The sequence below is a fragment of the Eleutherodactylus coqui genome, chromosome 1 (assembly GCF_035609145.1).
Source record: "Eleutherodactylus coqui strain aEleCoq1 chromosome 1, aEleCoq1.hap1, whole genome shotgun sequence".
Taxonomy (NCBI): Eukaryota; Metazoa; Chordata; class Amphibia; order Anura; family Eleutherodactylidae; genus Eleutherodactylus; species Eleutherodactylus coqui.
In genome coordinates, this window is record NC_089837.1 from 457807953 (window position 1) to 457834255 (window position 26303).

The 26303-nt window shown below is 42.5% G+C and overlaps 1 protein-coding gene across 3 annotated transcripts in view; it reads left to right on the top strand.

Annotated features, from left to right (window-relative positions):
- The window catches only part of TNS2 (tensin 2), a 148891-nt gene that overhangs the window by 85204 nt on the left and 37384 nt on the right, over positions 1–26303 (top strand). For all 3 annotated transcript variants that reach the window (XM_066584217.1, XM_066584219.1, XM_066584218.1), the window contains exons 4-13: positions 1926–1964; positions 4982–5020; positions 11011–11057; positions 12085–12256; positions 13481–13531; positions 14323–14445; positions 14544–14608; positions 17389–17472; positions 19970–20082; positions 26198–26258. In XM_066584217.1, the coding sequence (XP_066440314.1) occupies positions 1926–1964; positions 4982–5020; positions 11011–11057; positions 12085–12256; positions 13481–13531; positions 14323–14445; positions 14544–14608; positions 17389–17472; positions 19970–20082; positions 26198–26258 (794 nt within the window). The remainder of the gene's footprint in view (positions 1–1925; positions 1965–4981; positions 5021–11010; positions 11058–12084; positions 12257–13480; positions 13532–14322; positions 14446–14543; positions 14609–17388; positions 17473–19969; positions 20083–26197; positions 26259–26303) is intronic.

Sequence of the window (26303 nt, forward strand, 5' to 3'; positions counted from 1 at the left end):
CAAAAAGTACAATAGTACACGCACATAGACACACAAATACGCAACACCCATTGCGCAAATACGTGGTGCAAATGCATGCATAAAAGAGCTTATGTCCACGTGACACTTGCCTAAGGGCTTATTCGCATGAGTGTATATCGGCTGGCGTTTTCACACTCAGGCAAAAGGCGTTTTCACGGCCGGCCGATATACATTTCCTTCCCACTCACCGACTCTCTGCTTCTCTCCTCCCCTCTGAGCGGTTTGCAATGGGAGTGGACGGGGCGGTGCTAAGCTCCCGCTGCCTCTCCACCCTTTGTACATAGCCCGCAATGGGAGTTGGGAGGGGGCGGAAGCTTAGCTCCACCACCGTCCTGTCCCTTCCCATATCGCAAGGCATGTGAGGTGCACGCGAGGTTTCCCATTGAAATCAATTGGAAAGACTTGCCAATCCTCCATAACGGAGGATCGCTACATCCCGGAAGTGATGCAAGCATGATATTGGGCCGAGTTTCACAACTCAGTATCGCACTTGCTCACGTGAAACTAGCCTAAGGGTGATGATGTTCTCTATACTGGTAAAGTGGGAGAGGACAAATGTCTCATCAGTCTTCTAAAGTGAAGAGCAGAAATGTCCTGTGACCTATCTCATGTACCTGTCCATCCTGGAAAGATCAGCGCTCATCCATCCAATAACCACAGGGATAAAAAGAAGGCGGTGTTTGTGCATCAGCGTATTGTACCATATCTGCAAGGTTACTTGGGCAGGAAATATACTTAGCGACATTTCAGCTACAACAACAAGACTTTTTCAAGCTTATATATTTCATGCCTAGATAAACTTGCAGATATGGACCTATGCTGACACCTAAACACCTTTTTTATCCTTAATTGTATGTCACGTTCTACCTTCAGTGGAGACTGGAGATTTCGTTCAAGAACAGTTGACCACCCTGATTCTACACTATCCTGCCAAAAGCAAAAAACAAAAGCAATATTTATTTTCGTATGTTAATACTTAATGGGGCTCCTTTGGCTCTAATTATTTTGGATACTCTCAGTGGCATACATTCTGATACACTTCAGCTAGTATTTCCCTCCATTCATCCTGCAAATGTCTGGAGAGTTCTCTCATAGAAGATGGACACTGTTCATATTTCCTAATCGGACGTTCTTGTTCAAGCGCTGAAGAATAAGTTGGCGCTATACAAATAAAGATTATTATTAGTTCATCCCAAAGATATCCAGTAGGATTCAGGTAAGGAACTCCGTGCAGCCAGTCCAATTGTGGAACATCCATAGCCACAAACCAATGTGGATTTGTGACAAGGTGTATTATCTTGTTGGAGGTATTGCTGACCATACCACATTGTCAGGAACACATTGTGTAAAATGTCAAGGTAGACCTCCGTGTTCAAGGGTTCTACCACTACAACCAACAGAGCAAGACTATGCCATGTAAAATATCCCCAGACCATAATGGAACCTCTACCATACTTAACTGTTGGCACAACACACGCAGGGAAAAGGTGTTCCCCAGACATCCTCCACACCCAGGTACGTCCTTCTGATTTGAAGATGGAGTAGTGTGATTCAATACTCCATAGAACCTTCTTCCATTGCTCAACTGTCCACGACGCTCCTTGCACCATTGTAGATGGGCCAGTGCATCTTCTTTGAGAGAACTCGACAGACATTTGCAAGATGAATGGAGGGAAATACCAGCTAAAGTGTGTCAGACGTTAGTATAAAGTATGCCATGAAGAGTATCCAATGTCATTAGGGTCAAATGAACCCCACTAACTATTAACATATGGAAATAAATAGTCCTTTTATTCTTGCTTATTTCCATTGCTATATCGTATTGAGATAAGATGTTTATATGTTGACTTTAAAAGTTAAGTTGGAAACAATTTCATGATACTTGTCATATTCCCTTGCTTCAGGTCCCCCCGGGTTGCTCCTCACCGCCACCAGCTGACATGGTGAGTAGGTTGCTCTGACATTATCTGTAGAGGTAACTCAAGATAGGAGAAACATCCAAGAGAGCTTCACTCTGCACAGGACCCTGCCAATATTATTTAAGGGAACCTGTCAGCAGGCTCAAACATATTAAACTGCCTCCAGCGATGGAATAGTGAAGTAATGCTGTTTGTAAAATATATTTTGCTATGGCTGCTGAAGATATCATATCTATTAAAATGTTCCCATGCTGCATACAAATGAAGCAGAGCAGTCCAGTGGGTGGGCCGGGCCATCTCTGCTGTCTGGAGTTTGCCCCTCTTTGCTGGTGTGCCGTGAACACTCCAAATCTTGTCATGTGCTAAGAGTTCACCTGCTGGCACATACGGAGATCTTCTGTCCCTTTTGTGGACAGATTTGGCATGCTCGTCTGCCATGCACTGATTATCAACTCACTTCGGGGAGGAGGCTGCTAGGATCAGTGGTCTCCGAAATCATCCACATCACACAAGCAAAGAGGGGCATGTTTATTGGGCATACTTGGCCAACTGAGATGGTCCGGACCGCTCTGCTTCGTTTACTTGTGGCTCTTCAGTACACATAGTAAAATACTTTTTGGAAACAGTACTATGTCCCTATTCCGTTGCTGTAGACAGTTTAACCCTTTCCATCCACTGTCTGACGTCTAAAGACATTATGATTTAAGGTTGTACAGCTTCGATGTTGGAAGACATCTGCCGGGGTTCCCTTACTGTATATTGCCAGCCTCTCTGCTGTCGTAGCCTATCCATTGTGTCACCTCATGCAGTACTGGCTTTAGCCAGCATATAGCAGTGTTGTATAACGGCAGAAAAAGAGTAAGCCCCCTAGGAAAACCAGGATACAAATTGGATTGGAAAGGGTTAATATGCTTGAACCTGCTGACAGGTTCCTTATAAAGAGGTATCCATATTCCACATTAATATTAAGCTAACCAAATCGGTAGAATCCTGATTCGAGTCAAAAACTCAACACAGGGTTCTACTGATTCGGTTCACTCAATAGTAGTCCTGAACACTGGTGTAAAGGCTGGTTGCATCAAAGTTTTGATCTAAGATCAAGTAGAAAAATGTTGCATCACCACGGTCTAGCCTGTGATCCTGGTTCAATTCTAGGTTCAAATTGATCCCTTGATTTTGGTCGATCAAACTAGTTAAACTTAGTTTAGCAACCGAAATCTAAGATGGCAGACTAGGCTGATAGGCTTTTACGGGGTGATGAAGTGACACCCATATTTGCTACTGGTAGCGGCCATGTTTTTACTATTGTTATGAATGCTGGGAAAATCACCTGACTACAAACACCAATCACTGTGCTCAATACATTTTTTCTAGGTTCAACCTTTGATCGCTGATCAAGTGAACTTGGTTTTGCAAATCTTAGATCAAAAAGTGTTGGTGCAGCACTATTTCCGTAAACCAACTTCAACAGCTGATAGCAGTGTAGCAAAACCTGGATTAAGAGCCATAAAAGGTTGCTTTCACATAGGCGACAAAATCGCACAATTTTATAGCAACGCGACATCGCTACAAATCGCATGTATGTGAAACTGATGCTTTCAAATGGGTTCTTTCACATGAGCGATGCTTTGACGGCTGCTACATTGCAAGAATGCAAAATCACGACATGCTCTATACAGCCGCGATTTGCAATTTTTTAGTAGCCCATGTTTCCCTATGGAGCCATCGTGTTTATCGCAACGCACGAACTTGCGATTTTCATTTGATGTGATGCCATTTTAACATTAGAAAGTCCTATTAACTGTCTCATGATAAAATCCTGTGATTTTTTTGCAAGAAAGAGCATACAAAAAAGTGTGTACAAAGCGTCAATATCGCAGCGATTTTGTAGCGCCGATATCGCTGTCGCCCGTGTGAAAGGGGCCTTAGGGTCTGTTGCTCCAAAGTTTTGACAGGCTGTTACACAGTGTTATGCATCTGTTTTAGGAGTTTTGGTGAACTTGCGGTTTGGTTTGAACTAATTCAGACCAAACCGAATCTTTTGCAAAAGCTTGACGAACTGGCTGCGAATGAGACCAGCAACGTTTTAGCCAGTTTGAGATACAATAGACAATATATTCTTAAAAGATGGTCCTCATCCCTGTTAGCGCCCCTTCACACGGTCATATTTGCGTGCAAACTTTGCAAGCGCAATATGCAGAGAATAGAACCCTTTGATCACAATGGGTTCATTCACATGTTTACATTTTGCGCCTGCACTTCAGACGCGCAAAAAAAAAAGTAGAACGTTCTATTTTTCTGCGTATTTGTGCACCAAAGGTTCCCATTGAGTGCGCGTGCAATACGCAAGGAGATGCTTGAAACACTGCGTAATTGTTCTGGAAAAAGGAGACATCTGGAACTCATTAGCCATTTCAATCAATGCTTTTGTTTGCCGCACGTAAATGAACTTGCCTTGCGGGCCAAAAAGTACAGTAAAATACACCAATGCGCATGCAAAAACATTGTACATTCTGCACAAATGCAATGCTCAGGCACATGCAAATACGCTTCTGCTCGCGTGAAGCCGGCCTTAGGCTACCTGCACACGAACAGGTCGGATTCCAACTCTGTGCCCAGACGCCGTACCTGTCATTTCTTGCCTTCTTCTGTACTGTGGATGGTCCGGCTGGCGAACCGTCGGTAATACACAGTACAGCGATAATGCGTGTCCTGCAACCTTTCCACAATGTCGATTGCAGAAAGACCATGGGTTGAATGGCTTCCATTGACTTCAATGGAAGCCGTCTGTGCGGAGCCCGCACAAAAATAGAGCACGCTGCGATTTTTCTTCCGCAAGCAGAAAATCGCAGTCGCTGTCTGCTCGTGTGTGCGGACATGCTGACGCCCCATTGGTTTGAATCGATGCAGAATGCCGTGGATCGTCCGCGCAGAGGACGATCGCGGATTCCGCAATTCATACCCGGTCGTGTGCAGGCGGCCTTAGATTGATTAGGCATGTAAACTGTTATGTATGTACTAACCATTGTCTTCTCATGCAGAGGAGAAGAACGGCGCCTGGCCCGTGCATCCAGCACATGGTAAGGAGGGAGGGGGTTAATAAATGCAGGGAGAACTGGAAGGGCTGGCAAGGAAGGGGTGATGGAAATGAGCAGGACGTGGCTGCCTTTCTGTGTGAAGTTTTTCTTGGCTGAATATAAGGAGAGAGTGACACAGCCAGTTCTAGAGAAGATGGGAAGGAGGGGTGAGAGAAAGGAAAAGTCAGGGACGCACTGTGATACAACCATCATCCACATAACTAGCCATACTCTTTAGATGTATATATATATATACTCTACCCTGCTAGAAGATGCCTGAGGTCACCTCAACATCACATCAATCACTCCGCTCCTCTGCCATCTGGAAAGTTCAGAGATTTACAGCAAGTCCCTTCGGAACGATAATAAGCGCTTCTGATCAGATATCTGCCGCTTACGTCTAGCGGAAAAATCGGACCGTCAGGAAATATGTTATTTAAAGAATGCAAATAAAAATCCATAAAAGGACGATGTTTACTTCCATAAATCCCTAAAAGCCAGAAGCTGCCCAAGAATGTATACCAGGGACAGTTCTGCGTAAAACAGCCGCCCCGTCCCTCCGCTGACTGCAGATGGAACAGTGTTGAACCCTAGGCTGATATTGCTGCAACAAGATATTTTATCCTAAAGGGAACCAGTCAGCATGTTTAAGTCGTATAACTGCAACAAAATCTTTTAGGGAACCAGTCAGCATGTTTGAGTCCTATAAGCTGCAACAAAATCTTTTATTTTGAAGGGAACCAGTCAGCATATTTGAGTCCTATTTGCTGCAACAAAATATTTTACCGTGTTTCCCCGAAAATAAGGCACCCCCTGAAAATAAGACACCCTCTGAAATTTGCAGAAGTCCCATATATAAGGCACCCCCCGATAGTAAGGCATAGTAAAGTGTGCAGGCAAGTCAAGAGGCCTGTCCCCTGCTGCCATCCCCGTTGTCTCCTACCTCCAGATGTATAGGTAGATCTGCAGACAGTCTGCTGTTATCCTGTCCCTGCTGTGCTGTACGAGTGTGCTGTTGTGAGCTCCCCTTGCTGGCTGGAAAAGTCCATACTGTACGTTCTGTTCCTGCTGTACATGTCCGCTGTGATGAGCTTCCCCTGGTGGCCGGAAGCTGCAATACCATCCCTGCTTACAAGTGGTACAGGAACTTCTGTCTGCAGACAGGTACGTTACTTTACAGCCCTTATTTTTTATGGCTCTGCGTGTGAGTCAGGCACCCTGTGTGTGATTCTTAAGGCTGGGTTCTCACAGAGCGTATTTCCAGCGGAAATCTCGCAGTTTGGCCACAGCGATAAACAGCGAGATTTCTGCCGGGAAAGCTCTGCTTCAAAACCCATGGCACTCAGCCGCTTATTTTGAAGCGACCTGGCTGCACGCTTTTCCGTTTCTGTAGCCGGTGAATCCGCACCACAACACCAGCTTCTCCCAGCTTTGCCGTGACAGATTTGCTGTCCCATGTGGACAAGATTTCTGAGAAATTTCGTCCACAAAGCTGGCCAATTGAGGGATTAACGGCCACAGACGGATTTGCTGCGGCGAAATAAGACACCCCCTGAAAATAAGACATAGCGCATATTTGGGAGCAAAAATTAATATAAGTCGCGTCTTATTTTCAGGGAAACAGGGTATATTAAAGGGAACCAGTCAGCATGTTTGGTTCCCTTTAATATAAAATATCTTGTTGTAGTTTATAGGACTCAGTCAGCATGTTTGAGTCCTATAAACTACAACAAGATATTTTATATGGAAAGGAACCAGTCAGCATGTTTAAGTCCTATAACTGCAACAAAATCTTTTAGGGAACCAGTCAGCATTAGAGATGAGCGAGCATACTCGATAAAGCAAACTACTCGAGCGAGTAGTGCCTTAGCCGAGTATCTCCCCGCTCATCTCTAAAGATTCGGGGGCCGGCGGGGAGCGGCGTGGGAGAGCGGGGAGGAACGGAGGGGAGATCTCTCTCTCCCTCTCTTCCCCCTGCTCCCCCCTGCTCACCGCCGCAACTCACCTGTCACTCGTGCCGGCAGCCGAATGTTTAAAGACGAACGGGCAGGTACTCGAATAAGGCACTACTCGCTCGAGTAGTTTGCCTTATCGAGTATACTCGCTCAGTTCTAGTCAGCATGTTTGATTCTTATAAACTGCAACAAGATATTTTATATTGAAAGGAACCAGTCAGCATGTTTGAGTCCTATAAACTATGTTCATGGAGCTCAAATGGGGTGGTTTGGGAAGCTGCTTTTTACACGCATGAGTCCCCTGTTCCAGCAGTGCGCCTTCCAGAAATCAGCCCATGTGCACGGCGTATAACTGTTTTCAGAAAGCTCGGTGCGTATGCTCTCCCATAGAGATGAATGAAGAAGGCATGCGCACAGCCTTATGAAAATACTTATGCTGTGTGCAGATACTGATTTCATGGGGGCACAGGTCTGGAATTGGGGACCTGGTGAGTATGAGACACGGCTTCACGGATCCCCGTTCTATCACTTTTGAGCCGAATGGGGCTCAAACATGCTGACAGGTTCCCTTTAATACAACAAAAGTTATTGAAAAGGCAAAACAAAGTTCTTTGCCATAGTTTACTTAACTCATTAAAGGGGTTGTCCCGCACCGAGACGGGTTTTTTTTTTTTTCAATAGCCCCCCCGTTCGGCGCGAGACAAACCCGATGCAGGGGTTTAAAAAAAAAAAACGGATAGTACTTACCCGAATCCCCGCGCTCCGGTGACTTCTTACTTACCTTGCGAAGATGGCCGCCGGGATCTTCACCCACGGTGGACCGCAGGTCTTCTCCCATGGTGCACCGTGGGCTCTGTGCGTTCCATTGCCGATTCCAGCCTCCTGATTGGCTGAAATCGGCACACGTGACGGGGCAGAGCTACGAGGAGCAGCTCTCCGGCACGAGCGGCCCCATTCAGAAGGGAGAAGACCGGACTGCGCAAGCGCGTCTAATCGGGCGATTAGACGCTGAAATTAGACGGCTCCATGGAGACGAGGACGCTAGCAACGGAGCAGGTAAGTGAATAACTTCTGTATGGCTCATAATTAATGCACGATGTACATTACAAAGTGCATTAATATGGCCATACAGAAGTGCTGAACCCCACTTGCTTTCGCGGGACAACCCCTTTAAGTTCCAAGTTAAACTGTATATATCTGTACTTCTGGCAAAATGAAGTTATTAAAAGTATCATACCCCTTTTATTATGTGTTCATCTTAGAACACCGTTTTATGGTTTGTATGCAAATGAGTATCTCTGTAAATGCATAATATTATTTATACTGTACTGACCGAGTTACAGCCTGATCTGTAGCCCAGAGCTGCATTCACAATACTGCAGGCTTCAGAGCTGAAGTCTTCCTGCTTTCTTAAGATGCTGCTCAAAGCTTGTTCTGGTAATTAGCATTCTTGGGAGAATCGTCTTTGCATTTAGCACTCCACTGCCCAGTAATCGCATGGAGGTAAAACTAAGTGTCCCACTATATGGTAGGAGCTCAGGAAGGGTTAGTTCACACTTGTGTTTGGCATTGTGTTTGCTATAGGAATAGGAAGACAGGAGTGTCAGCCAGGAATGTGCCCGTCCTATGACCCAAACAGACAGTGCCCAATGCACCCCATTGACTGGCAGGCATCTAAATAGCGCAGCAACCAGATTTTGTGCCATACCTGTGCCAGTGGCTCCAAATGGACCTTCCAATGCTCTAAGCCGTTAGAGGTACGTCGAGACATTTCTCGACAGTTTCCAATAGCAATTAGCAGAACTGTGATTGCAGCTCTGGACTATAATACAGATTGTCGTTTAGGTTTAGTGCAAGATGATAAACTAAATGTAATTAAAAAGTTACTTTTTGAACGTATATCACCTGTTCCATTCTATCCAGAGTTGGACATACCGGTAAAATCTGATTTTCCATATGCAGTATAGCATATAAATGAGTCGGTGTTGTATAAAGCAGTAGCTGTGATAAAGAGAATTCTTTCTGGACTACAACTAGTTGTTATTCAGGACCATCTGGCTTTATTCTGCTTTTTGTGCTGTTGTTGCTCCTGGATAAACACCATAAACCACTTTCTCATTAAAGTTTTGCAATCCTGTGCTGAACAAGAGGGAAGCGAGGGGAGTGGTGGCCATGCTGAGAATTGTATAACCAATCCACTATGGAAATGAGAAATAATATGCTTGTGTTTTAAAGCCAACCTGCCAGACTTTATATGTTGCCCTATCCAAAAACCGTATATAGTTATATACAAATTAAACCTTGTAAATTCGTACTGCGATTCTACAAGCAATAGAGTCTGCGCCTGCCCTGCGTTCCCCGACCTCAGCCAGGGTTTGATAGTCTTCTCTGTATGCAACCATTGAGTGAGAACAAGGACTCTGGACTCGCTCGTGCCCACTTTAATTACTAAATAAGAAATGCACATTGACAGGTGATATGTGGAGGTGACTCAAAACAGTCGGTTCGTCTTCCAATAAATGCCTGTTGTTGTGGAAAGTGCCCATTAATAATGAATAATTTAGGTTTTTGTCCTTTTAACCCACATGGAAGATAAATTCGAAAAACATGACGATTGACGATATACCGGTAGCAAGTATCTAAAGGAGTTGTCCCACCAAGTGAAGTTATCCCGAATCCACCAATAACTAGCTGATCGGTGGAAGCCCACTCTATTCATTCCAATGGGACTGCCAGAGACAGCACAGAGCTTGAACTTGGCTTTCTGCGACATTCCCCTTGAGATGAATTGAGTAGAAATACTCATTCTTGACCGCTGCTCCATTCATGCGAGGATCCTCAGAGCTCCCATTCTTGGGATTCATGAGGGTCCCAGTGGTCAGACCTCTACCCATCAGATGTGGATAGGGGATAACGTAATTTGTGAGACAACTTTAATGACCGCGAGGCATGCATTTATATGGTACCATAGTCATATCTGTTTACGTATCAGTCATTGTTTCGCAGCTTTCCCCAACTCCTGATTGCTCATCTTTCCTCTTCTGCTGTTTCCAGTGCAAATGATTAGCAGATGCCTGTGTACAAAGGGGGTGTACTGCTGACAAATACACATTTTTAGGTCATTATAAAAGATGTGATCAGCGACAAATGAGTGAATCATCACTGATCATTCACTGCTGCACAATGATTGGGAACTCTTGCTCAATCTAACTATTTATACATAATCAATTACCCCTTTTAAAGGCCCTTAAAGATAGATAGATGGATAGATGGATGGATGGATAGATAGATAGATAGATAGATAGATAGATAGATAGATAGATAGATAGATAGATAGATAGATAGATAGATAGATAGATAGATATGAGATAGATAGATAGATATGAGATAGATAGATAGATATGAGATAGATAGATATGAGAGAGATAGATAGATAGATAGATAGATAGATAGATAATGAGATAGATAGATAGATAGGAGATAGATAGATATTAGATGGATAGATAGATAGATAGATAGATAGATAGATAGATAGATAGGAGATAGATAGATAGATAGATAGATAGATAGATAGATAGATAGATAGATAGATATGGGATAGATAGATAGATGAGATTGATAGATGAGATAGATAGATGAGATAGATAGATAGATAGATAGATAGATAGATAGATAGATATGAGATAGATGAGATAGATATATATGAGATAGATATGAGATAGATAGATAGATAGATAGATAGATAGATATGTGATAGATAGATAGATAGATATGAGATAGATGGATAGATAGATATGAGATAGATAGATAGATAGATAGATATGAGATAGATAGATATGAGATAGATAGATAGATAGATATGAGATAGATAGATAGATATGAGATCGAAGGTATTTTTTTGTTTTTCATGGACATTATGAAATTGTCTATAGTGATGTTTCTCAGCTTTCTCAGACTGCTGATATGTCCCTAAATGCAGTGATTCAAACCATTGTACTCACATGGTTTCTTGAGTTGCCGTATTGTTGTATTTTTCAGGGTTCCACCAAATCACTCAATGTCAAACAACGGAGCTCCTTGCCAAGGTGAGGGCAGATACTTAGTAGATACTTATTACTGTTCTAGTCATATACAGACACATCAAACAAGTTATCTGGAACTTACTATTCTCAAGATAAGTCATCAATAGCTGATCAATGGGATCCCAGGGCTGTCCTGTCAGTGCGGAAGCAGATAGTGCTGTCTGTATTGTAGTGGCCCGGCTTAGTACTGCTACAACAGCTTCCATTAAATTCAATGAGAGTTGTGTCTTTAGTTTTAAACTAGGCCACTGCAGTGTTGACAGCAATACCTGCTTCCTGTACTGTCCACACTTACAGTGGGCCCTGGCAATCAGCTGATTGGTGGGGATCCCCCTGATCAACTATTGTAGGGCCTATCCTGAGGATAGGTCATCAATATTAAAAGTCCTTGACAACCCCTTCTAAAGGGGTTGTTCAAAAATTGCAAGTTATCCCCTATACACATAATGTGGAATACCTTGCAGATCATTGAGGACCTCTCTGCTGACACCCACACCGATCCCATATCTGTCGTCCTTCTTACTGCCGGTTTACTTCATTTCCTGCAGTGAGGAGGAGACTGAATGGAACGCTAGTCAAACAAGAGAGCTGACGCTCCATTCTCTTTCAGTGTGACTGCAAAGATAGCCAAACAGCAATCACTGGGGTATATCAACTTCTATCTCATTGAGTTTATTTCCTTCCTCTGGATCAACATTGGGATGGTAATAGGCTGAACTCACATTGGGGGGTAATATGCTTTTGTACTGACACCACTGTAAGGGAAAAAGTGACCCTGCAGTCAAAGGTAAATAGGGACACTTGACCTGCGTTCTCAGGCTTGTTGGGGTTTTCAGCAGTGAGACCCCCATCAATCAGCAAGTTAACCCCTATCCTGTGCATTGCAGATATTTTGTAATTCTAATGCAACCCCTTTAATATGCAGCCCTTTCGGGGTCATTGACTTCCTACAGTACTTCTAAAAGTAAAGTGTGTAATGTGTCTGTTCCTCATTGTCTTTAGTTAATCTGTTGCATTACCCTTAATGTAGGAGTTTCAGCCTGGACCAAGTGATCCAGCGAAGCTATGACCTGGACCTGACCTATATCACTGAACGTATCATTAGTGTCTTCTTCCCCACTATCCTGGAGGAACAGCGATATCGAAGCAATCTACGGGAGGTGGCAAGCATGCTGAGATCCAAACATGAGGACAAGTACCTGGTAAGAGCTTTACGAGCATCTTCCCTTACATTTGTTACTTCTCCACTAGATATACATAGGATAGGTCCTGGAGATCTTTTCTGACAACCTCTGTAGAAGTCATAATTGTTGTAACATTGGTTGTCATCAACTAACTTAGAAGAAGTTCAATAGAAAGTTTTAGATCACAACAGTGATGGGCGGTGATGATTTTATTATAAAGGGTTTTTTTGAGAATCATATGAATTTTGGAGAACCACTTAGGGACCTTTCACATGTGCAGAATATTTCTGCAAGGCGCACCTAAAGCCGCTGTGGATTTGTGCTCCATAAGCCACATATATATAACGGGATTTTGGTACAGAACTTCCCTTGTCTTTAGGTACATTTTGCAAAAATATTCTGGACGAGTGAAAAAACGCTTGAAGTAGGAAAATATCTTTCTGGAAATATACTTACAGCCCTGAAAAAGGCTGATTCCACTGTAGTGGACAACCTCTCTAGGACACCACTTACATCGTGACGTCACGTTATATGGCTATAGCAGTGAGTCATGGCGTGGCCCTGTGGACACAATGTCACAGTGCCATGCTATGATTAGCTGCCATGGTCATATGTAGAGATGAGCGAATATACTCGTTTCGAGTAATTACTCGATCGATTTTCGAGTACTTCCATACTCGGGTGAAAAGATTCGGGGGGCGCCGGGGGGCGGGGGGAGGCGTGGCGGAGTGGGGGGTTGCAGCGGGGAACAGGGGGGAGCTCTCTCTCCCTCTCCTCCCCACTCCCCGCTGCAACCCCCCAGTCACCCACGGCGCCCCCCGAATCTTTTCACCCGAGTACGGAAGTACTCAAAAATCGCGGCGCTCGTGCGAAAAAGGGGCGTGGCCGAGTAGGTTCGCTCATCTCTAGTCATATGGTATGATGCCCCCATGAATGTATAATAAGAGTCTGGGATCAAGTGAAGTAGCTGACCACAATGGTGGCAGCAGTCTTTTTTTAAGACTATAAAAATATTTTAAGGAGCAAAGTAAGGGAGTTCCAAAATTTACACAAATTTCAGAAAAACTTTTTAAGTCAAAGTTCTGCTGCCTTCAAGTCTACAAATATCAATGAACAGGCTGCGTTCTTCTTTCATGTTGCCCATAAAGCTTTGTGCCTGTAAGCCACCACCGTGTTCCTTTAAATTTTTGAAAAATTATTTCACCTTTCTATCTCTTATTCCGATCTTTGTATTTCTTTCAGTTTTTTAATCTGTCAAGGAAAAGACATGATATTCAAAAGCTCAACCCAAAGGTAAATGTATTACACATGACTGAGTATAACCAGTGAGTCTACGTAAAGAGCATGCATAGTTTTGGGGAGATTATGACCACCTGTCTGAATTAAATAGTATTGTGCCATAAATTTGGATATTTGAGGCAGGAACTGGCTGGGGGATATCATACTTCACATAAATATTCAGCTATACTGTCATAAACGACAATTTGTGTTTCTCTCTCCTTACCATTACTCCTATTTCTTGTGTTTTTTTCCCTCTATCCCACCAGCCCTCCACCATCATCCCCCATTCTCACCACAGAGTTCTCCCACTCCCACATACCACCTCCACCACAGGAACACATTCACATTCATCAATAGACCATTATACAGGAACTATGTGAGCTACTATATGAGAACAATCTGCTTGTTAACCTCGTGGTAGCTGCTTTATCTTGACTCTATGCCAAACCAACTCCTTGTGGTTGATCGACCAGCCTTGTCTGTGACCTTGACTGGTGCACGATCTCAAGATTTAGCACCTCTTGTCTTATATTACCTTTATTGCTTTTGCCTCCACCAACACTCCTACCTCCCAGAATGGTGAGACCTAGAGATGTAGGTGGTCGCGTCTACCAGTGATGATATGGCAATGCCTTCTACTTCTCTCTTCTTCTGCCCAGTTCTATTCGTAAAGGGATTCTTACACATCCGTCTCTTTCATACTCTTATATACATAGTATAGAACTTTCCAGACAACAGCTCAGTCGGTTCTCTGTAAATGGTCTATCATGTAATATAAGTTAACTTTTTTTACTTATTCTTAGGTTCAGGAGTTTTTCTGGCCTGATTGCCATGCACCACCTCTCGATGCGATATGCTCCATTTGTAAAGCCATAGAGGCCTGGCTGAACAGTGACCCACAGCATGTGGTTGTCCTGCACTGCAAGGTATTGGCCAGTAGGGTACAGATGTTAACCATGGATGAATATATAGGTCATTTCCTTGTCACCACGATTTGGTAATATCCATTTATTTCTTTTGCCAGGGAAATCAAGGGAAGACAGGAGTGGTAATTGCATCCTATATGCATTATAGCAAGGTTTCCGCAAGGTATTTTTTGGGCCAATTTCAATTTCAATATATCCAGTATATGAGTTATTATTACATATATTTAAAGCAAAAGTTATCTAATTGGCTCTGATTTGATATTGTATATGTGTTAACGCATCCTAAGGGGGTTTCTGGTATTTTACGCTGATCACTATTTTTAAGTTCCCCACATACAAGCAATGTCCCAACCCCTGCACTGCTGTATCAATACCTCAACCATGTGGTTGCAACATGTACTGCAGCTCAGCCCCATTCACTTTAGTGGGTTGAACTGTAGTTCCAGACACAGTGCATGACCATGGATAACGGTGTGGCATATACAGTGGTGAAGTGAGCGTGCCACTCCAGCGAGCCTCCTGCTGCTGCTCTCAGCTGATTAGTGTTGGATTCTCAGGTGGAACCGATTACAATTGATGATCTATTTTACGGATACATTTATTTTTTCATGTGGTTGTTACGATTGTTGAATAGCTTTGTCCTTTCCCTTTATTTTATATTTGCACTCCTTTTTTTAATCAGGGCATTTTTAAATAAAGACGTTTTGTAATTGGTTTTCATAAAAAATTTCTGATTGTTTCATTTCTATACTTGTATTGTTTTTAAAGGCGCTGCAGGCTAGAGGACTGAAATCTTAGCAAATTCTGTCAGTCGGAATAAGCCGACAGTTCTTTCCATAGCTTGCTCGCCTGTTGTGAAAGTGCATTCACTGCCTTTCTGCTGAGCTGTTACTAAAAGGGCTCTATATCAGTGCCAGGGGATGGTTGAAGAGATCAGGAGGACAGAGAGCAGAGCAGAGAAAGCTACTATTACAGAGGATTGTATTTCACTCAGGTGAATTTTCTGCTCATATCAGCAGTCAAGGGGAACGGGACAAGCAGCTACTCAGAGAGAGGATGAGATGCAGAGATAGCTGTGTAGTATTGAGGGGGTGGGGTTATGCTACACAGCCTCTGAAAGATGAGAGGTGAGGGGGAGCTGAGATTGCGCAAGTTGATGAGAGAGATCTGCTGGGGATACTCTGAGCCAGAAACATCAATGTAGGAGAGCTTCTATACCACATGCATAATTTTATTTGTGCAGCGACTTATTAAGATATGTGTATTCATTTTTCATGCACAAAGGTTTCCATAGCTTTTAAAGATCAGGAAGTATTCAGTGTAACAAGTACCTTATAACCGGGAACCTCCAAGGGGGGAAACTTTTTACAGCATATATGAGGAACTAGAAAATAACTGAAGAACTGAAAGAGTTTTATCATCTCCTTATTACAAGGGAACTGTTGATCAATATACACAATGGGCTGTTATCACAGTCTTTACAGATGTATCTTTATCAGCTGATAAATGAGCGTTTCTTCTTTTGTTGACCCATCCCTTTTTTACACGCAGCAGCAATTGGGAACAAGCATTCTTACAAAAGTTTGTTCCACCTATTATTTGTCCGTGTAAAAGGCTCTTGAGTTTAGATGAGCCAATTCCACCTCAGTGAAAGTAATTATTGTATATCTAGATGTTGGCCGTAGCTTTATTTTCATGTGATTTTACGAATCTTGAACGATAATTGCAAGTGTAATAAGCACTGACTGTTTCCAGTTGACTAGAATTGTTACCATTGTAAATTAAATTATTCTGACATGTTAAAAAGTCATTTGAGGACATCGGTGTAGGAATGAATGGCTTCTCTTGTCAGGCTCTCATCATTATTATAAGGGAATCATATGCTGTGTATGAACACTATATCTATATATATGAAGGCGAAAGCCCTCACTGACTCACTGACTGACTCACTGACTCGCCACTAATTCTCCAACTTCCCGATGTCATAGAAACATGAAATTTGGCACAAGCATAGATTATGTCCAAAATAGGAAAAGCTAATGGGTTCCAACTCGATTATTCAATTCTAGCACAAAAGAATTAGCGTCCAAATTTTACGTACAGAATCTAATTCTCTCACTTCCCAATGAAATTTGGCATGAGCATTGATTATGTCATAAATAGAAAAAGTTAATGGATCCCAACTCGATTATTCAATTCTAAGCGCAAAAGAATTAGCGTCCAAATTTTACGTATGAAATCTAATTCTCTTACTTCCTGATGTCATTTTATAAAAAGGATGTCATCATTGCATGGTTACTTCCACGTCGTGTTTCCTGGGTAACGCAAAGAACCATGCAAAATGGTGAACATATTTTTTTCCTCGGTATCTCTAAAGTAACCACCGCTTCATAACATTTTCCGTGTGTACACCAGATAAACACCAGTACCAAATTAACTCGGGCGAAGCCGGGTATATCAGCTAGTACTGTCATACACATAATAAACACATTGCAAATCGGACCTTTGCAGAATCATAGCATGAAAACCCATACTTTTAATCCCTCTTATTTTGGGGGGAAAGTTTATGCACTAATTTGTAATTGATACTAGATGCTATGAATTAGTATACTGTATATTTAAGGTAGATTGCATGATGTAAACCAGGAATTGGCAGCTGTGGTCCTTCAGCTATATCATTTCCATGATGCCTTGCCAGCAGCTAGAGGGTATAGGTTGTACATAGTCAGCAAAAACGGCAGATGCCAAGTAATTGAACTATTTCTTAATTTCACAGATTGTTTTTCTGTATAAAGTAACATATTCTATTTCCCTGATATTGCAGTTTGTATCCATTCTGCCTTTTACTTTATGAATTGTTTCCACTTTCCGTGCTCCGTCCTATCTCCCCCCTCCTTCCCGTAACAGTTAGTCACACGCATTGTTTCCGTTCCCTGTTTGCAGTGTGGATCAGGCACTCAGCACTTTGGCCATGAGAAAGTTCTGTGAAGATAAGGTCTCTTCATCTCTTCATCCATCGCAGCGCAGGTCAGTGCAGAAAAGCTAATAACGTCAGTGAACCCGAGAACCGTAACATTATTCGTGACTCGCAATCAATGCCAAAACACTTCAACAATGTTTTCCTAGCATGTAGTTGGGAAATCTGGACTTTTTCCTGTTCTAGAAGAGAAATATTCACTTGCCCTGTGTCCTGTTATCAGGAGCAGCAGAATGTTTCTCACTGAACTGGTTTCCTGTGATACCGATGGGCAAAATAAGTTTTGTTTCCTTACAGGAATGACAAGGAAAGTTTTAATAGTTAGATGGTGTAATATTAATCCGTCCACTGTTAGTTCTCAGAGGGGAACTAATTATTGCAAGCCCAGAATTATACAAAGCGCTGTCCAACAGGGATGAGTTCAATGTCTCTTAGAACTTATGGGTTTGTAGGACATCAATACACAAAGAGACAACTTATTGCACACAGCATTCAGATATTGCCTAAATAAACATGCCTTATTTAAGGACATACATGGTATAGGCCATTTAATGGGGTTGTATGAGATTCAAAATATATCTTGTTCAGGCACTGTGTCTGGAATTTCATTTCAGCCCTATTCAAGTTAATGGAGTTGTCCAGTTCCCAACTAATCCTACCTGCAGGATAGGCCACCAACAGTAGATCAGTAGGGGTCTCCCACATGCTGATCAACTATTCGTCAGTCTAGTGGGCTTGTGCACTAAGCTGATTTCATCAGGAAGCAGACAGTTCAGTTCCCAATGCAGTGGGCCAGCTTGGTTTTGCAGACCAAGTTCTCATTGAACTGAATGGGAACTTTGCCTGTAATACCAGCCTTGGCCACTGCAGTGGGAACAGAGCTGTCTTCTTTTTGCAGAAATTAGCTCAGTGCATGAGTAAATTGGACAGGCAAACAGCTGATCACCAATGGTCTCAAGCGGCAGAGGCCATGAATGGTTTAAAACTGGACATTCCCTTTAATAAGCCTGAGATGCAAAACTAGGCACAGACCATGGGCAAGAGTAGTACTTTGAAAGAATGTAGACACATTTTTCTAATTTCATACATCCCCTTTAAGATAACCATATATGGGAAGTTCTCCTGATTTCCTTGTAAAATGTTTTTATTGGTATTCAAGCTAGTAAGATATTGGAAGACCCCTATAACTGGTGATAAAATCATCACTGATACTTAGTGGGTGCAAAGAACAAAAGGGAAGGACTAGTAACATTACAAAAACATTTTCAAAGATCAGGATCTTCTCAAACATAGCCCAGTTTCATCTGCCTAATATCTGGTAAGAAAGCCCGATCTGTACTTGACCACCTGTATACAATATATGCATTATACACTTTTCCAGTTCTATTTTGATAGTAAACAGGGGGCATACAGATGTGGTACATTTTAACTTGTCTGTGATAACTTGTCACATTAATGCCCCATTTACATGCAACGATTATCGCTCAAAATGCATTCAAACAATGGCTTTTTAGCGATAATCGTTGCATGTAAATGCTTCCCTCTTTCACTCTTCGGCTGAAGGATGATTTTTTAGGTGAGCATAAAATCCATCATTCAGCCGGAGATAGATAGCAGGGACCGCAATGCTGTGTTCTCTCTGTGTGAAGACAATGCAGCTGAGTGAAAAGTCCAGACCACATACTGGGATTTGCAAACAGCTGCTGGAGGCTGATTTACATGCAAATGAAGCTGATAAAGTGCTAATGGACATTAGTGCCCATTAGTACTTTATGCAAAATGATCGCTAGAGCTGTCAATCTTTCATTGCTTTGAAAGATTGTCTTTGTGTGTAAATGAGCCTTTAGTTATCTGGACTTAACCAATTAAAACGCTATTGTTCTCTTATCTTAACACAGCATAACCCATTGTAAAGTAATTGAAAGGGTAAACAAACTAGGGCACAGTGAAATATTATCATGCGTTAAAAGTCATGTTAAACTTTGCTGATCTGTAATCCAAAAATATGTGCAACCAAAAGGTCCATAGTAAGGAAGCAGTCAATGAGCAATGTTCTAAATACCTTGGGATATCTTATTATTGTTCTGATGTGTCTGGCTCAATAGAAAGTCTATGGCTCGTCTTCAGCTAGCAAACAATGACAGCACTCAGATGAGCACTTCAGTTGGCTCATTCTAGTGACATGTCATGTTTTCAATTCCCAATCATTGTTACCTGTATGAAGGGCCGGACATTGATTTGCAGGAATGCTGTCATCCAGTAGGTGACGCTGTAGAGGTATTGTTCCATCTACCTTATTTGCAAGTTTTTGGAAAGCACAGTTACACTTTGTCTACATTCTAGTAGCAGTTTTTTATACTTTGTAGACTGGACACAACAAGTTTAAAAGGCATCTTCAAGATGTTGCCATGTGATTACCTCATACAATGAAGTTACCTCTCTTATCGTTTATACGTTTGTGTATGTTATACTTATTATATACGCTTTCTGATTGCAGGCTACTATACGGAATAGATTACCCACCTCTTTCAATGTATTTTTGTGCAGGTATATCAATTACTTTGGAGGATTATTGTCAGGTACCATTAAGATCAGCAGTGACATGCTATCGTTGCAGTGTGTGCTGCTACCCGTTATCCCAGCGCTTCAGAATGATGAAGGTGAGTACTCATACCATCAGAGCCGCAGGCACTATCTTTTGCTCTCCCTATTTGGACCACTTACCCAGGTCCCATCTGACTGTGGATGGGGCTAATTTCTAGGGGTGGTGCTGTCCTCCTGTCTAGGCTTTTTCTGCAATTGCTTTGGTGAGCTTGTAATTACAACTACAACGGCTCTGCTAAGCATTAACCCTGTAATTACCAATTGGGTTCTTTCTGCCTCCGGCTTTCTGAACATTGCAGTAGTATTATCGTATGGTACTCTGGCTATATAGAAACTGATAGATAGCCGTATCACCGATAAAACAGGAGTCATTCACTAACCTGTGGGGACCCTGCTTATGCAACCTCTCAATAAGACTGAGCATTCAGACATATAGGAAACCAAGGCTATATCGGTGTTAACTCAGAATAGGATGATTTCCTGCTGAGCCACTGATATATACCAATGGTTACCTGGCTCTAGTCTATTCCACATATCGACTTATTGAACCGACGGTTGTGATCAATAATCGACCGGCCTAACAGCCAATGTGGATATCTGAGGGGCACACCTAGACAGAAGAGTAATAGTGGGAATGCATACTACATATGTTGTGGCATTCTTCTAACAAGAAACCGGTGATATTATTCATCGGAGAATCAAGTTATTGTCGAGAAAATTCTCTCTTTCACCAACCCTGGTTTTGAATGGTCCACAGTAAAAGGACTAAAGTTGTATTGATGGTATACGTACCTTTTGCTCCTGAGGAACTATCCAAAAAATTGGGTAGGGAAACGCGTCGAGCCCATCTTCAAGCATAAGTCTACTCTTTAAACGCCAATATATTACTTTTTGGCGAACGACTAACTGGTAGACCTACACCTGCCAAACGCAAAAACCAATCTTGGCTTTTGAGTCTATCTCTGAGCATAAGTCTACTTTTTACGCCACTATATTACCTTTTGGCGAACGCTTAATCGGTAGACCTACTTCTACCGTACGCCAAAGCCAATTTTGGCATTGTAAGAGTATGTTTTTTGTGGGATCTGGTCAACAATACTATCATAGTGCACCATGACCAGACCCTAGCTAAAAACAACCTTCAAATTAATGTGGCACTACTGGGGATCCAATATACAAATAGAGGTCTAGATTGATATCTCTTTCTCAATAAGGACATATACACACTTGGTTTGAGGATATCCTAGTACGAACGATATATCCAGATCTGATATATTGGATATCACCTACCCCTCAACAAACTATGTCCATATTAATCCCGTAAGGTTATCCATTCGTACACCATAAAGGGATAAATATACTTACCTCTCCATCATCAAAGAGCTGAATCTCCCAGTTTACCTTAAACCAGGGTCTTATTCTTTGGTTTCTTTCTTGTTTTTGTCTCCTATTTGTGTGTGTGTTCGTGTCAGTGTAAACCCACGTTCTTTTAAATAACTCAATAAACGTTATTAATTTTTATCTATATCTGTGAAGGGTTTCAAAAATTTATATATAGATTTCTATACCACTGTGATTTCTCGTTGACATATCATACCGGTAGTATAATATCATACCTGATAAGTAAGAGAGGCTGAGAACCATCTATTTAGAGAACTAATAATCTCATATTCTCTGTATTTTAGTCGACACCTGACTTTACATGTAGCTCTATATATATTTATGGGAAGAGGCATTAGTGGCTGCTGAAGAGGCCAGGTAACCCAACTGTTGTCCAGAGTACAACCTGTACAACAGTGCATTGTAAGCAGTTCTGAAGTCAGAAGAGGTAGAGGGGTAGATACCCGGGACCAAGGCAACTGTTCTCCCACAGCCTTAGTGCGCATGAACTGCAGAAGGGAAACCTATGTATTGTGAGAAACTAGTGCCAATGCAGGGCATTAGGTGAATTTGTAAAACAATGGCTGTATCCCCATTGACATTGTTTAAAAGCACAGGTTGGCTTCCTCCATTGTGTCCATGTACTATGCACATATAAAATAGGTTAAAGAGAAAAAAATGTACTTGAGATGTTTTCAAGTTGATATACGGGGTTCGGCAGATTCAGTGCCCCTTTTTATGAGCTATGTTGGCTTGTTGTGTTATGTTTAACTATGTTGCACAATCCACAATAAGTATGTTTGGGTGATTTCACATCTGCGCTCGGGTTTCTGCTTTCCTGCTCCGTTTGAAAGGGGAATCCCTGCGACCGATTGGCTTCGTCTTAGAATGGGACCGAACAGCATCGAATGGACCCCATTGACTATTATGGGGTCCGTTCGGTTTCCGCCCAGCTGCCCAGCTTTTGGACAAAGAGAAAGTGCTTCTTCTTCCAGTGTTTTGCGGCAGTCTTCGAAACAGATGGGAAACCGGTCTGCTAGACCCTGTATATTCTATTTGGCATATTGGCTATATTTGCTTCTCTCACCTTTTTCCAAAAATGGCAACAGAAAGTAGGCACCAACTTCTGATGCCAGGCAGAACTGGACAAGGTTTTGGGGGACTCTATTCTTAAAATAGATGTGAATCTCAAAGTGTAATGACCGTAATCTCTTGTCAGTTTCCTGGCTCCTATACAAGCAGGCACCCAGTTTACCTCTTAAAGCTTCAGCACTTGCACCCAGTTTTCCAGTCAACAACCAATTCTGGCAGGTCCTGAGTTATTTTAGGCTACTTTGCTCATCAGTAGGCGCCTGAGCAATCAGTCAACATTCTTTATGAAAGTGTGTTCCCGTCTAAACTAGAATTTGATCCATGCCAGAATCGCCCAGCTTTCCTGACCTTTCTAATCCTGACCTTGGCTCGTTATTTGACTACGCTTTCCTTGACTGCTGCCTGCCCTGACCCTTGGCCTGATCTGCATCATTAAAGTATTCTTCCTGCCCTCACTCTGGCTCTGTTCTATGTCTATGTCCCTATCTACACCCTCTGCTAGTACCGCATTACAGAAAACCTGACCAATTGTGTCAGTTGCCACATAACTGAGACTATTTCTAGGGTAAGGGTCTGGGGGCCCCACAGCGAAGCCCAGATCCCAATTGATGGGGTGAAAGAGTGAAAACCAAAGAACCCCAGGTGCCGACCCTGGATCTAGTCCAAAGTCAATTCAGTTCTGAGGCACAGTAGATCTGCTGCCGTGACATGGACCTACTCTGTGGATATACCATAAATGTCTAAGATGGGAATGCCTTTAGGGTGAACTGCTGTATAACATCACTATGCAGTGTTAGATGGGCGGCTTATTTCCATGGCATTGAATTTGTTTTTTTTTCTTCTGTATCTATTAGATTGCTCTGGGAGGTGCCTGTATGTTTTCATGGCTGGAGTATTGAGAAACTAGGTCTATTCGGCATGCAGCGCTGAATTTCTCTGTGATTGTTCCACTATTAATTTCAGCTTACATGGTGCTCATTATATATTTGTCTTAGGCACATATGTTTCTCATAAATCCTGGCTTCCCTTGACATCTGCTTCCCAGATCCATAGAGTTAGCATCAAATGTATTAAAAACTCCACCTTGGCCATTAGATGACGTGCCAGACATAGCCTCCCACTGCTCATTGCCATGTGGAATTTAGCATGTTCTAGCATCCAAAATTAATTTGGAAAAAAACAAAAGCCTAAATGAATATCACCATGCCAAATGTAATCAAAACATATGCAGCGAACGCTTGTTTCCATACGGCTAGAATATAGGATGAGAACGCAGGTTTCCAGACCTGAGTCACTCCACTTCCCTTGTGGTCTGTGCATACCAATCATCTCCACGCACATGTCAGACATCTGCTTAGTGTTGGCCTAGCATGCAGCGGAACAGTTGCTTCTTTTCTAATTTCATAGTCCTGAGTTGATTTGCCATTTAACATCATTTTTTGCCTCTTTATTTATATGGGTTTTTGCTATTCATGGCTGTGTATTCACTTGGAACCATCCTTGCTCCATGACTATTGAGTTCTATAGTTATTTTAGTTGGGATATCCTTCCCAACTCCCCAACAAGCCATTTTACTTGGCCAAATAGCCCATTATTTCTGGAAGCGAGGAAGGAAAGCACCTGCCAGATATTTTTTGATGCTACTTATCTAAGGTAAAGGGAACAAAGTTCTTAAACGGGCACAAAAACAGGTAGCCAAATTCATGTGTCCCTCAACTGGAGACATAAAGGATAGTTGGGCTTTCTCCATAGACATGACTGTTACTATGTCAGAGATCCATCAAGAAAGACCTCATGTCTACGACCAACCTCAGAGTGGATTATTAAGAAGGTATGGAGACTTCATATAATGTCTCTGGAATATAATATGTGAATAATGCTCCTAGGAGAGCCATGTAAATGGCACATTAGAGATAGTTTTCTTAAAGAGGCTGTCCTACAAAAAGAAGGTATCTCTTAAAAGAGTTGGACCAGAATCACAAGTTGTCCACAGGATATGGGATAACTTGTTGATCGGTGGGGGTCTCACCACTTAGACCCGTGCTGATCTTGAGAACGGGAATCCGTTTTCTCACTTTATCTTAGTTGTGCACACCTGCAGTAAGGAGGAGACTAAATAGAGCGCTGGTCGCGCATGCGCATGGGTGTTCCATTCATTTTCAGTGCAACTGCCAGAGATTGCCAAGCGCTCAGGTATTTCCATCAGCCGCATTGAAATGATTGGAGCACCGACCGCACATGCTCAGCCAGTGCTCCATTCAATCTGACATCACTGCAGGAGAAGAAGTGACCCCCGCAGTGACAGGCAGAGGGGGACACAGGACCCTGATTTTGAGATTGGCAGGAATCTCAGCGATAAGACCCCCACTGATCAGCAAGTTATTCCCCTGTGGATAGGGCATAACGTGCGATTTGGATACAACTCCATAAACCATAGGATAGTGGAAAACTATCTAATTGGTGGGGTTCCAACTGCCGATCATGAGAATCGGAGTCCTGAAGCTCCTTAAAATGCATGATTGGCAGTTGAGCATGTATGCTGCAGCTCCATTCATTTAGGCCCAATGTCCACAGGTGGATCTGACTTGTGGAATCTGCATGGGTGATCCGTGTGGAAGATCCGCAAATCAAGCGCCCCATAGGGATACATCAGCGTCCGCAAGTGAAATAAAGCATGCAGATTTGATTTGCGGACCTGGAAAAAAAATCGCAGTATGCTCCATTTCACTGCGGATACCGTACGGACAGCTTCCATTGAAGTCAATGAAAGTGGTCCGATCTACAGCCTGTCCGCAATTGAAATCTGCGGAAAAGCAGGAGTTTTAAAAAAAAGAAAAAACTCCAACGGCACGGTAGCCGGCGCTTCTGCATACATCCGCATTGAATAAAAGAGAAGACCAGCAGAATAGCCGGACGGGTAAGTAGAATCCCGCAGTGTTCTCCGCTGCGGGCAGGGTCGGATTCAGCTGCGGGCTCCTATATGCGGAATCCGATCTGTCCGTGGACATGAAGCCTTAATTAGACTGCCGGAGATAGCCAAGTTTATCACTCGAAAGTTTATACAATATTACACGTTACAATCACTAATTACTCCAGAAGGGTTGCTGATCCAGAGATTATTCTGATTGCCAGATTTGGAGTTGGAAAGGAATTTTTTTCCCCTAAATGAGGAAAGTTGGCTTTTACATCATTGGGATTTTTTGCCTTCCTCTGGATCAACATTGGGGGTAATAGGCTGCATGGGCATATGTCTTTTTTCACCCTAACATACTATTTTACTATGAACACAGTATTCCCCATATCCTAATGCACTTCATATCTGTACATACACAGATACTGGCTGGTGACCCGCTCATGTAGCTTTATATATACTACCCAATTTATATACCAGATGGCTGGATCTTTGTACACTTGGAACAACTTAGTCACTTTATCCACCTCGCTGCCTTGTTTGAACCCAGTTCCATCTATAATGTATTCCCGGAGCAGATCTGTATGCGGCCAATATCTTCCCATATGTTTTCCACCTGCAGCAATAAGCCAGTGTTATTTCACTTGTTTCACAGTAATTCTTTCATTTTGCTGTATCAGTCCAGCATATTTATGTCTATGCCACATAAAATAAGAGGAATGCCAGGCTTGGATTTTATGCCTACTGTAAATCCTCATTTATATTGCTTTATATACTCTTTGTCTCAGGATTTTGCCCCTTTCTGAAGATCTACCAGTCCATGCAGCTTGTCTACACCTCAGGAATTTAGTAAGTTGCAATTCTGTATTTTGGCACTGGGCAATGTACAATATG